Below are 15,640 nucleotides of genomic sequence, written 5' to 3'. Positions count from 1 at the left end.
CTCCCCTGGCGTTTGGTGAGGCAGGATAGCATCAGCTCTTGGTTACCATGTGGGTTAATATCCCTGACCCAAGCCCAGGCCTTGCTTGCTGAAGTTATCCATCCCTTATCCCAGAACCAGAGAAGAGAAAAGCATTTCCGACGGGACCTGTACAACACCAGGAAAACATCCGGTGGTCCCTTGCGCTCTAGTTGTTTGTGCAGTGTGACTGGAGGAGCCCTCATTTGCAGTGTCAAGCAGTGTCCTTACTAAAGCGGCCCGAGGATCTGAAACATGTCCCTGGTCATTGCCTTCTGTTCTTAGCCACTTGTTGCTGGACTCAACTATTAGATATTTGCCAGAAGGCGGAAACATCCTTTCCTCTGTACCTGGCTTATCACTTAAGGATAAAACAGTATAACATTTCACCAACGATAAAATACAACAGTAAAATATCTTATATTTAAAGGCACTCAGTTTTGCCATCTGAATATTCTTTTTTCAAAAGTGTAATTTGGGTATTTTCACCAATTAGTCCAGAGATTTTTTTGTTACTGAATCACACTATATGTCAAAGTCACAGACTAACTTTTTGTGGTATTACCTGATAGATGAAGTTCAACTAGCCCGAAAAAAGCCTCTTTGGACGCACTGTATATTAACTGACTTGTGTTAGTTGCACCAGCAGGAATGGATTCCTATTTTTAAGATCAGAAAAGTCTAAATTTGTCTTCCGGCTCTAACCTGCTGCCTTCATAATCCTGTGGTGTTTGTTAACTCAGTCCCTGGGGCAGTTTCACAGCCTGCTGGCAGGAATTAGGAGATTCATTTGTTGGGACCCCACTGACACTCAACTATAAATAGTCCCAATTGAGCTGTTCAGCGGAAGTTCCTCCCAGACCAGGCTTTCTCCTCATTGCCCTCAATTAACTGACTGCCACCCCACGCCCAGGCAGAGGACCCCATATAGGGAGACATGTCTCTCCAGTCTCCAGGAATATTTGGAGTTGGTGATGGCACCCTTTTCCAATTTTGAGATGAGTGAAAACCTCACGGGCACGAGGCATCTCCTATTAACAAGAGAGCCTGACAGAACAGCCTGTCCTCTTCCATATTTCCAGATATATAAGTGGCCCCAGGCGTGGGCTTTTTATGTAATTCCCTGAACAGTTGGCTAACCTCCGGAAGACCCATCATTAGACCTGTGTCACTCTTGTCCCGTGGTGATGATGGGGGGCGGGGGTTGAGGGTGGAAGTAGGGGTAGAAGCATTTCTTCTTGAGAGATGGTGATTGGATCTAATAGAGTCACATACTGAGAACTTCCTTTGGCTGCCCTTAAAGAGGTTAAGAAAGAGTACCAGTGTTTCGGGGGTCCCTACCAGCACACCCTCCCTTCTTCCCCTCCCCACTCCTCCTAATCTCCTTTGACCTCTAACTCTTCATTGTTTGTGTCAACTCATAATGTTTGATTTCTCCCCAAGCTCACTCCATCTTCATCAGCTTTTACTGTTTTACAGTTAACTCTGCTGTTTGCTGCATGCTGCATGAGACCCAGGGTCCCGGTAAGCTTTATTAACTCTAAATAGAACTGGCAGTGGCTTCTAGAACACATCTCCCCAAGTCCCACCCCCTGCCCAACACACATATCTAATATCAAAGAAGCTGCTTCATTGTTCTAGCTGGTATTCTCTTGTGACTTATAATATGAAGAAATAGGCTGGTGTGATTTCAAGTATACATGTGGGAATGTTTGCCTTCCTGATTAAAAGTGGGGTGTTTTCAGACTTTTGCTGCTAGAACAGCTAGGTAGCATAGGTGGATCCTGTGATCAATATTTGAAGTTTCAATTTTGGCCATTTTTTTCTAAAGGCGCCTTCACCATTACTTTCAAAATTAACTAAACTGCTGTGACGAGGGGAACTGTTGAGTTCACAAACCCTGTCCTGCAACGTCACGGTCAGCCTTGGCGCCCAGGTTTGGGAATGTTTTGAGCCAACGGAAACTTGCTTCTCTGTTTCCCTCTGGTGGCTGTTCTTACCTGAGGGGTTCAAGTTCTCTAATTTCGTTTGGCCCCCAAGACCATAATAAAAGTGGAAGAAAATGAAGGTTCTCAGATATTATAGAATATTTAATTCTACAAGTACTGGCTTCATGAACACCTTTGATAAGTAGGTAAGCAGGTAACCGTTGGTAAGATGGATTCCTCAGGGCTAGGTGTTGTGTCTGCAGGAGTGAATAAAGCAGCCCCTGGCATCACATAGTTTATAGCTGGTTATAGCAATGATTAAGCTGCTTCTATCTTTTTAACTAGACTCAGGTAGTGAGTGGGGAGGAACATAAATATTTTAAATCTAACATAATTAGGCTTATTACCATTGTTAAACTTTACCATAGAAACTTTCAAACAGGAACGAAAGAAGAGAGAGGACAGTACAATGCAGCCCCACGTACCCACAACACAGCCCCCAAACAACTGTCAACATATGCCAATCCTGTCTTATCTGCTGCCCCAAACCGGCTGGATTACTGCAAAGCAAAACCCATATCATTTCATCTGTAAATACTTCAGCATGTATCTCTAAGAGCTCATGACTCTTAAAAAAATAAATAAATAACGACAACGCCACCATTATCACACCCCCAAAATTAACAATTCCGTTCACATAAAATTTCTAGTCAGTGTTCAGAATACCCCGGTTGTCTCATAAATGCCTTTTACATTTGGTTTGTTTGGATCAGGGACTATAAAATATTGAGAAGACTTCTCCCCACTCACCCGTGGAGTTTATGATTTAAATGGAGAGCCTGCTGTTAGTCACCAAACTAATTGCTGCAGCTACTGCACTGGGGACTTTGGGCAGCTGGCAAAACATCCTACTTTCAAGCAAATCCCGAAGAGGAAGTCCATAGAGGCTTCTGAAACATAAGGCCCGTGAAATTGGGCCAAAGGAAACAACCCGAAAAGAACAATGAAATGACTTATTGTCTGGCTTAAAGGCAAGCCTTGGAGCCCTGTTAGCTGACTTGAATGAAACAGCAGGTTTCCACCTAGGAAGACTCTCAATTCCGACAGCGTCTGTCCATGGCTGCAGTCCCAGTGCCCAGCACAGAGGCTGACACTCAGTTCACGTGTATTTTCTTTGGCCCCCCCATTTTCAATGAGGACAACAGGAAAGATGCATCCTGTTCAGTTAGATTTCAGTTAATGAAACCCAAATTAACGCTCTTTGACACAATTTGGTTCAGCTTTCCCTGAGTAAATCATTGGTAATGGCCATTACTAAAATGAATCCTGGCAAAACTATAATTAAAGCCATACTTTACAAGTGAGAGGCAATTGGCAAACAGTGGGAACAGCCAACCCCGACCCTGAGTAGGTTGGCTTTTTCTGGCATGCTTCTCGCCAGCACACCACAAAAGCAGTTCCAAACCAAATAGGGGAAGGAGGCCTTGGCTCCCTGGGGTCTGAAAGCAGCAAAGGCAACCCGTCCATTCCCCACAGCCCTCATTTCAGGGGTGGATCACAAAGGCCACCCCTCATTAACTAGAGTGCAGGCAGAGTGAGGTTTACTGTTCCTTGCTGGTTTTGAAATGGCTTGAGGCACTACTGGCAGCTGTCTGCAATTGCAAGAGAAATCCTTCCTCTGTGACCCTCACACAGTTGCAGGTGCTATGTCTCAGTGGTTGCTGGCCCCTTGACCCTTGGTTGGGGGTGCCCAGTGCATGGACGGTACACACATATCAAAATATTTCAGCCTTCCCATGCAGCCCAGGACATAGGCCATTGCAGTGTTCTATAGGTTTCTCTTCCCCTAGGAAGTAGACAAAGAAGAAAAATAGAGCTGAGCATTTGTATTACATTTTCATACTATTCAAAGTGTTTTTCCGAATGGTACCTCATTTTCACATTACAACAGTCCCGTGAGGTAGAGGAGGAAGGGCTGATCTCCAGTTGACAAGATGAACAAATGGAGGAGTGGGGAATTTAAGAGACTTACCAAGGCTCACATAGCGAGTTAGTGGCAGAAGTGGAACAAGAATGCAAAACTCCTCGTTCCTGGTATAAACTGCCATTCACATGCGTGTGTGTGTGTGTGTGTGGATGTATTCACTGAGGTAGTGACTGTACAAACATACCCAGCATATGCTTTTAACTGTCCCTCCCCAATATCTTTATTTAATGAGATAAATGTGTTCAGGTAAAAAATAACCAGGGGCTTAGATCCACAGGCATGGAGTTCTCAGGGACACTGTGGCGTGAAGGAAAGAGTCTTGATCAAGCAGCCAAGGGATTCGGGCTCTGCTCCTCTTGGTTGTGACTCTTTCTCTGTGACCTCAGGCAAGTCAGTTGGCCTCACCGGTGTTTCTCAGCCTCCTCGTGTGTCAAGCTTGCATCACGAGGATGAAGTTTAAATGGGAGAAAGTTCAAAGTGCAGTGTGAACACAAACCAATAATGGATTTCCATAGTTCAGGTTTTCAGGTGACTGTGGTCGGACCCTAGTGCAGAGCCCAGTTACTGCCCGCAGACACTTCTCGAACAGATCTTGCCCAAGGGGTACCAGGTAGTGGACTGGGTATCTCCGAAGGTGAAACCTCTCCCTCCTCTGCTTTCCCTATGGGGCGAGGCACTCAGTGGCTGAGAGCCTGGCGTGCTGTGCCATGGCCTGAGGCCACCTGGAGATTTGCTAAAGGTATTCCTCTACAGGGTATCTGGGTGGGGGGCACTAGTCAGGACCTAGTAATTAAGAAGGGAGAAGTATTCCTGTGGCTGTTGATAATTGTTTTACTAGCTAATGCCACTGTGGTCGCCACTCAGAGGTGTGTGGGTGAATGAGAGAGAAAGCATGTTCCCAGAAGCCAGTGCAATAAGGCCTTAAGACCATCTAACACAGCTATATTCTAATTTATCCATTAGTCATCATGACATTTTCTTCTAACCTTTTTTTTTTTTGACATTAATCCATCCATTCATTAACCCAACTTCTGTTTTCATTTTCAGTTTGGGCTTCCTGTAGACGCCCTTTTCCTGCGCAACAGAGCTGGGCTTCCCTGTCTCTAATTCCCCCTTAACACATCTGCGGGCACAGAACCCGTGCCCTCCCCTCTCTTCCTGCCAAGGTTTATAGAAGCCCGAGAGTCTGAGGACGGCGTCTGGCCTCTGGTCAAGAAGCCATCAGTCACGTGGTTTAAAGATGCATCCTGCATCCCAGTGCCCCTCCCAGCGCCCCCAGCCGGCCACTCCCCACTCCATCTTTGCCGGACTGTAACATGTTCAGGGGTCCCGCCTGCTCTTCTGTACCACCAGCTTCCCTGTTCCAACTCTGGCTGCTGCTTGTTCCCCTGAGGTATTTGCATCCGCCATGGCTGGGTGAGCACCAGTCAGCACGGCTTTCCCCATTAGTTCGCAGTCACTTGGCTTCCCCAACCATCCCTCAGCCCCCCAACAGAAGAGCCGCAGCCTCTTCTCAGAGGGTTCCAGAAGGAGAATCCTTTGGTGCCTTTTCCTTCTGGCCTGTCAGCCCAGCCCTTTCCAGTTTTGATTCACTCAAAATAATTGCACTCAAGCTGTGTTAAAAATCTGGAACGAGTTTACTTACAGCCAGCCCTTCCCAGACAACACGACTGCTGAAGAAAGTAGCATAAATTTCCCCTCTCTGTAATTCTGAGTACCCCGCAGATGCAGAAGGCAGAATAAACCTGAATATTAGTACCAACCTAGTGTCTTATGGAATTGTTATGAGGTGTCTCAGCATCTCCTCTGGAATTTCCCATAGGACGCCACACCATCCCAATAAGGCAGGGCCAGTAGCAGGTATAACCATCCCCTGTCACAAACTGCCAGAGTGGTCAAAGAATCAGTGTTTTCAGTTTTGCTCTGATGAATCTTCCAGTCTCTTTGGTGAATATGATGATGAGTTTCAATCTGTATTTTGCGCATGCCCCACAATAAGAAGACGTGAGACTTATCAGTTGGAGAGGAGAAAAGAGGTGTTGTGCCTTGGAAGGTCCCTAACTTTGTCTCCAGTCTAAGGATTTGGTATTTTAAAAATCTTCCAGCCCTGATTTGTATGATGGGGCCCATCCGATAGTGGCTTTGGGAGCCCCTTTGAAGTTGAGAGCCCTCCATTGTCAGGGCCATGAGGCACAGTGGCCTTTGGTGTTTGGCCAGTGAGAGTGAGAGCTGGAGTGACCTGGCAACGATCTGTGGCTAACACGCCGTTTCTCTGCCCTTCCTTTGCAGTAATCCATGGCTGTGTACTGAATAGTATTCCCCGCTACAGCTGGACTGGACTCCATTTAGCCTTTTAAGCCAAGGTTCCTATTGTAACTGACAGCTTTCCTTTGGAGCGCCAGGCAGCTGGGTCCCCTGCCCCTGCCATGTACTTCCACTTCAAGCCCCACCTCTTCTTTTGATTTCTGCCTCACAGTCCCACTGGCACTGACCATGACCTTCTTCTTTTTTATTTTTGAGGGTTTTTTTTTTTTTTTGGTCACCTTCTTTCAAAACACACAAACAAGGCTATGCGAAATTTTCAGGCCTTTTTGAAGTATTGAGAATGGAGAGGGGGGTTCTCGCTTCAATAATAGATAATGACAGGAAGCAAAAAGTAGAAAAAACGAAAAGCAAACAAATGCACACACTTTATCTTTTCTTGTTGGCAAAGCAAGAGTGCAGTTTTGATACGTATTGTTTGGTGAGTCACTGATTGGTGAGTGGCCAGAAGCAAGTATGAAGGTGGTGCTGCGAAAGCATAAGCTAGTTTCTTGAGAAAATCCAAGTCACACAGTGGAGCATTTTAGGAGACCCTGTGCTCGGAGATTTAAAAAACAAAAAAACTTGGGTACTCAGCCAGTAGCTCAGGGAGATGCTAAGCTAGGGCTGTCAGGTCTCCTTGGGAAAGGCTACTTATTTGCAGCTTTGATGTTTCTGTGACCAGTTTCACGGCTGCTTCCCAAGAATCCCAAACTTAAACAACTAATCGGTCTCCATCCGCCGTAATTATTTGCATTACAAATAGGAGGCCCCCTCATTTGCATTTGTTTACAGATTAACTACTTGAGGCTTGAGGAGCTCTGAAAACTTCAAAAGGTATTAGAGCCACCCAGCCTTTGAGAGACCTTCAGAGACTAGGCAGGAATTTTGTATGAAGGGAGACATTTTGGTCCAGAAGACAGTTAGGACCCACTTTTTTGTAAGAGGAAATTGAGGCCCCGAGAAATGAAGGGACTTGCCAGACACCCCAGTCCTGTTTCATGGCAGAAGCCAGGCTACATTCAGTGTCTCCTGAGTCCCGAGCCATTTTACAAATGGACTCAATGTGTTCATGTATGTTCCTGGAGACAAGTCTTTTGATGTTCTGGAGAAAATGAATAGTTAGTATTAGAGGGCCTTTGAGGTTTTTATCCCGTAGGAAAATATTCGAGGATGGGGTGGGTAGGGATAGGCAAAGCAGAGGACTCTAGGCCAGCTCCTGAACTGAGCACTTCCGCGGACTATAAGAGTCACAGGCACCTGTTAGCTGCTCAGCTTTCCTGGGAGTCTGGAATGGGGCGTGCGGATGCGGATGTTTAACAGGTGCCCTAGATGATCCTTGTCATCAAGGAAGTTTGGTAAACAAAAATCTACCCTGTGAGTGAACATGAGACCTTTAGAAAGTCAACCAAGGCTATTAAAAGAATTAAAATGCTTATTTTATTGGGTAGCTTGTCTCACTGTAGACAGAAAGGGTTTCTTCCTTCTTCAGTGAAAAGACTTTTTAAGTGGTACAGTTATTACTATTTTAAAAAATACCCTAAGTACTCTGTTTACTTCTGGTGAAACAAAACCAGTCGTTAGAAATGGTCTGTGTCCGGCTCCATGCCCACCCCAACCGAGACTGGAATAGAATGGTTTTCTTGAAAAATCCCCACGTGTACACACACACACCCCTCATGCCTCTTAAGCCAAGAAGTTTGCTTTTCCTAGCTGCAGTCCAGATCACTTTTTTTTTGTTTATGTTTTTTGTTTTAATTATTTGGCATTCACATGTGGCTGTTAATATGTGCTCTCTCTCTCTCTCTTTTTTTTTTTTTAATTAAAACAAGAAGCTTTTAACTGGTGTGTGGTGTTCTTAAAACCTTCTCAACAGATTTCCCGGTGGTGATGGTCCATCAGTGACCCCATTTCTCACCTGTCTTCTCCAAGTATACTCTGTGCTACCTCACACTGCCCACTTCCCTCACCCTGTCTTACTTTGAATGTCCTTTTTCTTTAGCTAATTTCATGTTTTCTTTCTCTTTCTCTCTCCCTCTCCAGCTTTTTTTAATCTTGTCTTCAGCAGCTGCACTAAGTCTAAAGGAGAAGACTGCCATTATAGAAGAGTTAGGGTTCCATATTGTCTCAAATCAGAAACCAACCAATTCCCTCTCCCTCCAAAGTGCGTGCGCATACACACACACACACACACACACATACCACACAACAAGTGTTCATTGTGTCCCTGTGTCCAGGCAAGACGCTCTCTCCCGACTTACATGGTATTTTAAATGGAAGTGTCTTGTCCTAACCTAACAAGGCAGGAAAAGAACCATCCGAGCTGGAGAATGGACCAAATGTAACCTCAGAGAGACAACTGCAGGACGACTCACCCAAGTGTAAGTGACTGAGGCAGGAGACCTCAGCTGTGGGTGTGGAAGTACTGTTCACAAGTTTTCGTTTGAGTTTTCTGTTTTTAAACACCAATTCTCCGGTTCAATGGGTTGACTGTCTACAGCCACTATTAAACATTTCTGAATATGGACGAGAAAGTCAAGCAACATTCATATCTTCTTCAGCATTCACAGACCTTCTGCAGACCCCCCAGCAAGTGGGGGAAGTGGATCTACTAACTCTCAGGTGGAGAAGGGAGAGTCGGGGGAGTTTAAGCTTAGTGAGAGCAAAATGACTCCAACCTTCCAAGGCCAATTGGGGTTTTGAGAGAAGTTTCTGCTCAACTTGGGATCTGGAGGGAGAGTTTTGATGTTGATAAATCTGCCTTGAATTCATTGGTTTAACTTGCATCAAAATACCATGTGAGTGTGCTCATTCCCATATATCCCTACAACCATTGCCATTCCACTGTCCTGTGTCTCTTGAGAGAGCCTCTTTGCATGTTTTCCAGAGTCCGTGTTTTTCCTTTCTTCTCCTTTGTTCTTTTTGCTTAGAGATGTGACCAGTCATTGGCCCTCTGGGGCTTTCATTCGCCAGGAGAAACATCCCGAAACCAGCACTGTTTAGCTTGATACCTTTCTAATGTCCATGTCAATTTTCAATAAAATTCAAAGAAATGCTCAACGGCTGTGTGATCATTAGGTGATGGGCCCACCGTGGTTTGCCTTAGGAGGAGTGGGTGGCTTCCTTTCAAGGGCGTGACTGAGGGGCTCAGGGAGGCACCATCAGCCAGTTTGCAACCTTCCTGTGTAGGCTGCTGGGCCTACTCCCCCCACCTGGGCTTGAAATTTCCATGGGGTGGGGTGGGGGTGAGCAGGAAGTCCTTTACTTTTCCTTCATTAGCATGGACTTAACTGATCCGTTGAGCTCATTGTCTTCCAGGATAGTAAATAGATGGAGAAAGTGGAGTGGAAAAGAATTTTGCGCTGCATGTCTTCTCATTTAATACTGTGATGTGAGCATCCCTAAAATTCATGGATATGACTTGAAAAGCCTTCTATAGATAGGGTCTACTAGGGAGGGAATCCTCCTTGTCTCTGCCAGCATTAAAGTGGGCAAGAGGGAGAGTGGTCAGTTTTCATAATTCTGGTCGCCGTCGAGGTGGGGTTTCCTTTCCCCAGCTTCATTTCCCGAATGGCCAGATGCTGGAGACCAGAGGGTGGTCGATACCCTCTCTCCGAACCGAGGCCTGGAGGCCTCTGAGGGGGGTACCAGGGGAAACGACACTGGCCTGCGTCTGCGCAGCTCGCACACTAGGGGGCAGCCGAACGGGAACAACACTTGCCTGTGACGTCACCGAGCCCCGGCAGGCACTGAGGTGTGGAAAAATACCGGCTCTGGAGCCAGCCAGACTTGCCAGCTGTGTATGCTCTGGGGCAAGTTGTGGTCAAAACTTCCCTGTAAAAGAAGAATATCAGTAACTCCCTTGCAGGGTGATTGCGAAGGTTCCATGAGCTAATGTAAATTAAAGATCTGGGTGTTCACTAAACGGAATCCCTGTTAAGGATGGAGTTTCCCCTTTACTAGAAGTATCTTAGGTTCTTCCAATCCACGGTTTCTCAACGTCAGCACTATAGTCTTTTGAGGCCAGATAATTCTTTGCTGTGGAGGCTGTCCTGTGCACTGTAGCATCCCTACCCACTAGATGTCAGTAGCACACTATACCATCCCATCCCCAGGTGTGACAACCAAAACTGTCTCCAGATAATGCTAAATTTCCCCTGGAGGGCAAAATCGCCCCAAACTGAGAACCATTGCTCTAGGACAGGGGCCAACAAACTTTTTCTGTAAAGGGCCAGCTGGTAACTATCTTAGGCTTTGCAGGCCACGTGGTCTCTGCAACTATTCAACTGTTAACTATAGAACAAAACCAGCCATTGATAATATGTAAAAGGATGAACGTGACTGTGTGCCAATAAAAGTTCATTTGCAGACACTGAAATTTGAATTTCACGCGTGGGTTTCATTTTCACATGTTCTGAATTATTATTATTTTGATTTTTTCCAACCACTTAAAACGTAAAGACCACTCTGAGCATGAGGGTCATAGAAATACAGGCAGATGGACTGGATTTGGCCTGTGGGCCACGGTTTGCTGACCCCACCTCTAATGCATTTTGGTGCTTGTTGATGCATCATCGAACCTAAAGGTGTTAGAAGTGACTGGCTGGGGACTTCCCTGGTGGCGCAGTGGTTAAGACTCCACCTGCCAGTGCAGGGGACACGGGTTCGAGCCCTGGTCCGGGAAGATCCCACATGCCGCGGAGCAACTAAGCCCGTGCGCCACAACTACTGAGCCTGTGCTCTAGAGCCCGTGAGCCACAACTACTGAGCCTGCATGCCACAACTATTGAAGCCCACGTGCCTAGAGCCCATGCTCCGCGACAAGAGAAGTCACCGCAATAAGAAGCCCGCTCACCGCAATGAAGAGTAGCCCCCCGCTCGCTGCAAGTAGAGAAAGCCCGCGCACAGCAACGAAAACCCAACGCAGCCAAAAATAAAAATAATAAATTTATTTTTTTTTAAAAGTGACTGGCTGGTCAAAAGAAATCAGAAATGAAGACAAATGGCTGATGTTTTAATGCAAGTTAGTGGGGAAATGGGTTTGATTAACTAAAATTTGCATATAGTTTTGCTAGAGCATAGATGGGGCAAGGGTCTGCTGGGGCTCTGAGAGCCAGTTCCTGGGGCCCTGCTGAGCAGTGAGAAGGCCAACTACTTCTAGGGACAGAACCAGGTTGCTAATACCCTCAAAAAGGCTGAGCAAACTGGGCTCCAGTTGTAAGCACTGAGGTTAAGCAGTGTCCTTTTGTGTTCAAAACGCCCCCGCTCGGGGAGATTCATCCCTTTGCTAAAAGGACAGTTTTCTTGCAAGGCCATTCTTTTAAAATGAGGGCACCTCTTGAAAGACTTCTGCATTAGAACAGTTAATACCTCACGTTGGCTTTGCCACCTGGACCTACTACCTTCCATCAATGTCCAGCCAGGTCCTGTACTATCTCTTAGCTTGTTTGGCTTGGACTTTAGAAAGTCCCTGCCCTCAGCTCAATACCTATAAAAATTATATGTATATTTGTTATGTATAGGATTGGGGACAAACTTCTTATCTTGGTTTTAGGTTCAATGAAATTATTTTTTCTTAACCAAATGATGAGGGTGTATTGGACACCACCCGTGGATTTGGTCCAGTGCCCTCTGCTATGGGGGATACTTTGCATGAGATCAGTTAGACACTGCTCTTGAGGAACTTACAGACTGGCCCTATCTTATCTACTCAACCATATTTTCCAATACTTCCTAATAGCTGTTTCCATTCCAGTCCATTCAGTCTCTGCACAGGCCTCTCCCTGAGTTATGCAAACTATTTGTTGACATTATCTGAAATATCCTCTACTGATTTAAATCCTGCCTTTGAGGCTCAGGCCTGCCTTCTCCTTGAAGCCCTTCTTGACCGCATTCACCTATCTTGATCTCTTCTTCCTTTTCTAACCTCCTGGCTGAAATTTTATAATCTTCTCTGCTTCTCGTTTGAGGGACTTCGTTCCTCAAGAGACGTTAAGCTTCCTAAGGGTAGGAACATCATTTTATAGCCCCCCAGAGGGCCAGGAAAGTGCTGGACACACAATAAAAAGTGATTAAGAGATAGCTAGATTGAGATTCTTCACCAATGTAGGGAACTATTGCACTTCTGAAACATTTAATTTTGAAATTAAGTTACAAGAATAATACCAAGTATACCCACATGCTCTTGACCCAGATGCACCAACTGATAATATTTTGCCCCATTTGCTTTATCATTTATACTCAGGCTCTCTCTGTATCTAGATAGATAGAGATACATAATATTTTTTTTCTGAACCATTTGAAGGTAATTTACATGTATCATGGCCCTTTACCCCTAAATATTCCAGTGGGTATTTCCTAAAAATAAGGATATTCTCTTACATAGCCACAGTCACCAACTTCAGTAAATTTAATATTGTTACACTACTTTAATCTATTGAATAGTATACTTTACAGCAATTTTTCTTGCCATATAAGATTGGCTCTAGGATCACCCATTGTGTCCTGTTTCTTTAGTCTCCTTTAATCTGAAACAGCCTTTCTTTGTCTTTCCATGACATTCATATTTTTGAAGTCCCATTTAAAAAATAGACTGTTCTCATTTTGGGTCAAGGTGTTGCCCAATCTCTGCACTATATAATCACTGTTTTTTCCCCTTCTTTGCTACTAGTAAACAATCTGTGAGGAGAAAGTATAAGTCCATGCAAATATCCTACTCCTCATCAAACATTTCCCCCTAGATTTAGCATCTATTGGTAATTCTTGCCTGAACCAATCTACAAAATGATGATTTTCCAACTCCAGCATTCCCTTCATATTTACCAGTCAGCACATGGTGTTCTATTGTAAGCAAAGGCCCTCCCTTCTCTCTCATTATTTCTTTATCTACTTGGTATCACTGTGGACTTATGGCTTCCTATTTTTTCAGTGGCTCATAACTGTCCTTAATAACTTTGGTGCTCAAATTACCAGAATTTGGCCAGCTCCTAGCTACTGCTTTTAATCCATTTAGTAGCCATTCCTCAAGAGGCTATTGTAGTGCAGAATACTCTGGTCAAGAACTTTTGGTGATCTAATTTCTGGGATAGTTTATGAGGGTGGTGCTTAGCCAGGTTCCAGGTTTCCCTCCTCTCATCATGCACTGGCTTCCCCACAGGAAAGGGCAGGGAAGGAAGCTCAGAGCTGTCAGACTCTGTGTGTGTGTTTCATGTAAAAACAGTGGCAGGAGCCTGTGTTAGAACAGGGAAGGATGATGGAGGGGAGGAGGACAGGTGATTACAGGAGGTTTCTGGATTGTTTTAGGATGGCAATGGCTGCTGTTATCAGAGCCCCCTCCTACACCTCTCTTCAACCATTATTCCGATAATCTTCTGCTTAGGGGTTTCAATTCCTGCTCACTGAGAAAACATCTGTGGCTTGTGAGAAGGGAATAGGCTGAGATAGGTTGGCTGAAGGCTTTTTTTGATCAGAAGGATTACCAGGGAAAGGTCATGGAGAATCATGGGAATTTTTGTTTTGTTTCCTAGAGATGAAACTGCTTATTCCATAGCAGGATTTACAAATGGACTCCAGCTATGGCTGTTCCAGAGCAAATGGCCTCTAACATCAATTTCATTGCCTTTCACTCTGTAATCCAAATTCACAAGTCAGATTGGAATTATTTGTTCCTGTATGATGGAAGAATTTTCATCCAAGCTGAGAGGAAGGCATTTTTATTTTCTCAACTCTTTTTCTAAGAAAGCTGTGTATTTTTTTTTACACTATGGTCTTTTAGTATAATTATCTATACTTCTTTTTTTTAATTAATTAATTTATTTATTATTTATTTATTTTTGGCTGTGTTGGGTCTTTGTTGCTGCGCGCGGGCTTTCTCTAGTTGTGGCGAGTGGGGGCTATTCTGTTGCGGTGCGCAGGCTTCTCATTGCGGTGGCTTCTCTTGTTTCAGAGCACGGGCTCTAGGCACGCAGGCTTCAGCAGTTGTGGCTCTCGGGCTCAGTAGTTGTGGCTTGTGGGCTCTAGAGCGCAGGCTCAGTAGTTGTGACTCAGTTGCTCTGCGGCATGTGGGATCTTCCCGGACCAGGGCTCGAACCCGTGTCCCCTGCATTGGCAGGCGGATTCTTAACCACTGCGCCACCAGGGAAGTCCCGAAAGCTGTGTATTGATTGCAATGTTGATTTTGATGAAAGTTGGCATCTTTTAGGCTGAAATTAATCTAACTGTAAAATTACAAATCAGCTTAAAATGTAGGCCCCAAGAAAATGAATTTCACAAGTTTGGGACAACAGAAAGAGCGTTCATTCATTCAATCATTCATTTAATTCAACAAATACCTGTGGCGTTCCTACAGGAGCCAGGTGTAGGTGCTAAAAGCAAGACAGATGCGTTCCTTGTTCTCATGGGGCTGTCACGGGGGGTGGAGAGGAGTCAAATTTTTTTAGAGTTCAAAAGGTGGTACACACTGCGAAGAAAGAAAAAAACAGAGCAATGCAATGGCAAATGACTGGGGGAGCACTGGATGATGAATCAGGTGACCTAGATTCTGATCTCAGCTTTGCCGGGAATGGTCTCTACAGTCTTCAGCTATCACTACACCTCTCTGGCCTTATTTTTCTCACTCATGCAATGATGATTTGAGTTTATGGTCTCTAAGCTTCCTTTCTAGTATCATGTTGTTTGATTTGATGGTTCAAAGACTGTCGTTATTTCAATAAACATGAATGCCTATCAGAGTCAAAGAGAGCACTCCCTGTGTAATGGGAGAGACAGGCATGGAAATAGATCATTATGAAACAGTGTGAACAATGCTGTAATTTGCTCCTCTCAGTCCAACACACCCCTACACGTAAATGTGTCACATAATGAGAAATACATCATTAAACAAAAGGGGACAGCGGGTCAAAGCTACCTTATCCAACGGTCCTGCTGCCGTGGGACACTGAGTTCTGTGCAGGACTATTTCTCCCCACTAACACTGTAATCAGTTCCAGGACAACAGAGAAAACCCAGTTTCTTTTTCCTTTGTATTGACTATACTGAGCACACAGTAGGTGCTGTGCAAATTCCCGCTGACAGACACTCATTAACTACTTTCATAGCACAGATTGGCAGACAGGGATTGAGGGATCGAGCTGGAGCAGAACCACGGGTCTAGTAATAACGTTTGCCTACAGAGTGATTGAGCCATTTGCTGCTGTGCAGCTTTTAACCCTCTTTTGGGGGCCCCTTTTGCATTTTGTAATATTCTGCACGTTTTAAATTGATACAGTTAATACAGAATTATTTGAAATCGTGATCACTACTGTGTAAACACGATGCTTGTCAGCAATTGGGATGCAGTATGGATGATAAAAGTGGTTGACTAGGGAAGTGGCGCTGTGGATGATTTTCTAAGTGTTTCGTTTTTAGT

The 15,640-nt window shown here is 44.9% G+C and overlaps 1 protein-coding gene and 1 long non-coding RNA gene across 12 annotated transcripts in view; one reads left to right on the top strand and one right to left on the bottom strand.

Moving 5' to 3' along the window:
- Positions 1–9,294, top strand: part of SEPTIN6 (septin 6) — a 70,642-nt gene extending 61,348 nt beyond the window's left edge. For 3 of the 11 annotated variants that reach the window (XM_082445542.1, XM_082445552.1, XM_082445544.1), the window contains one exon: positions 115–432. In XM_082445542.1, coding sequence (XP_082301668.1) covers positions 115–208 — 94 coding nt within the window. In that variant the 3' untranslated portion in view covers positions 209–432. Of the gene's footprint in view, positions 1–114; positions 433–1,497; positions 1,543–2,374; positions 2,559–4,980; positions 5,696–6,222 lie in introns of those variants that run through there. The other 8 variants (XM_082445550.1, XM_082445549.1, XM_082445548.1 and 5 more) reach the window with 8 other exon arrangements.
- The window catches only part of LOC309652119, a 424,346-nt gene that overhangs the window by 132,096 nt on the left and 276,610 nt on the right, over positions 1–15,640 (bottom strand). The window lies entirely within an intron of this gene.

The sequence above is a fragment of the Balaenoptera physalus genome (assembly GCF_965194825.1).
Source record: "Balaenoptera physalus genome assembly, chromosome: X".
In the NCBI taxonomy this organism is placed as follows: Eukaryota; Metazoa; Chordata; class Mammalia; order Artiodactyla; family Balaenopteridae; genus Balaenoptera; species Balaenoptera physalus.
This window is presented reverse-complemented; position numbering and strand designations above follow the sequence as displayed.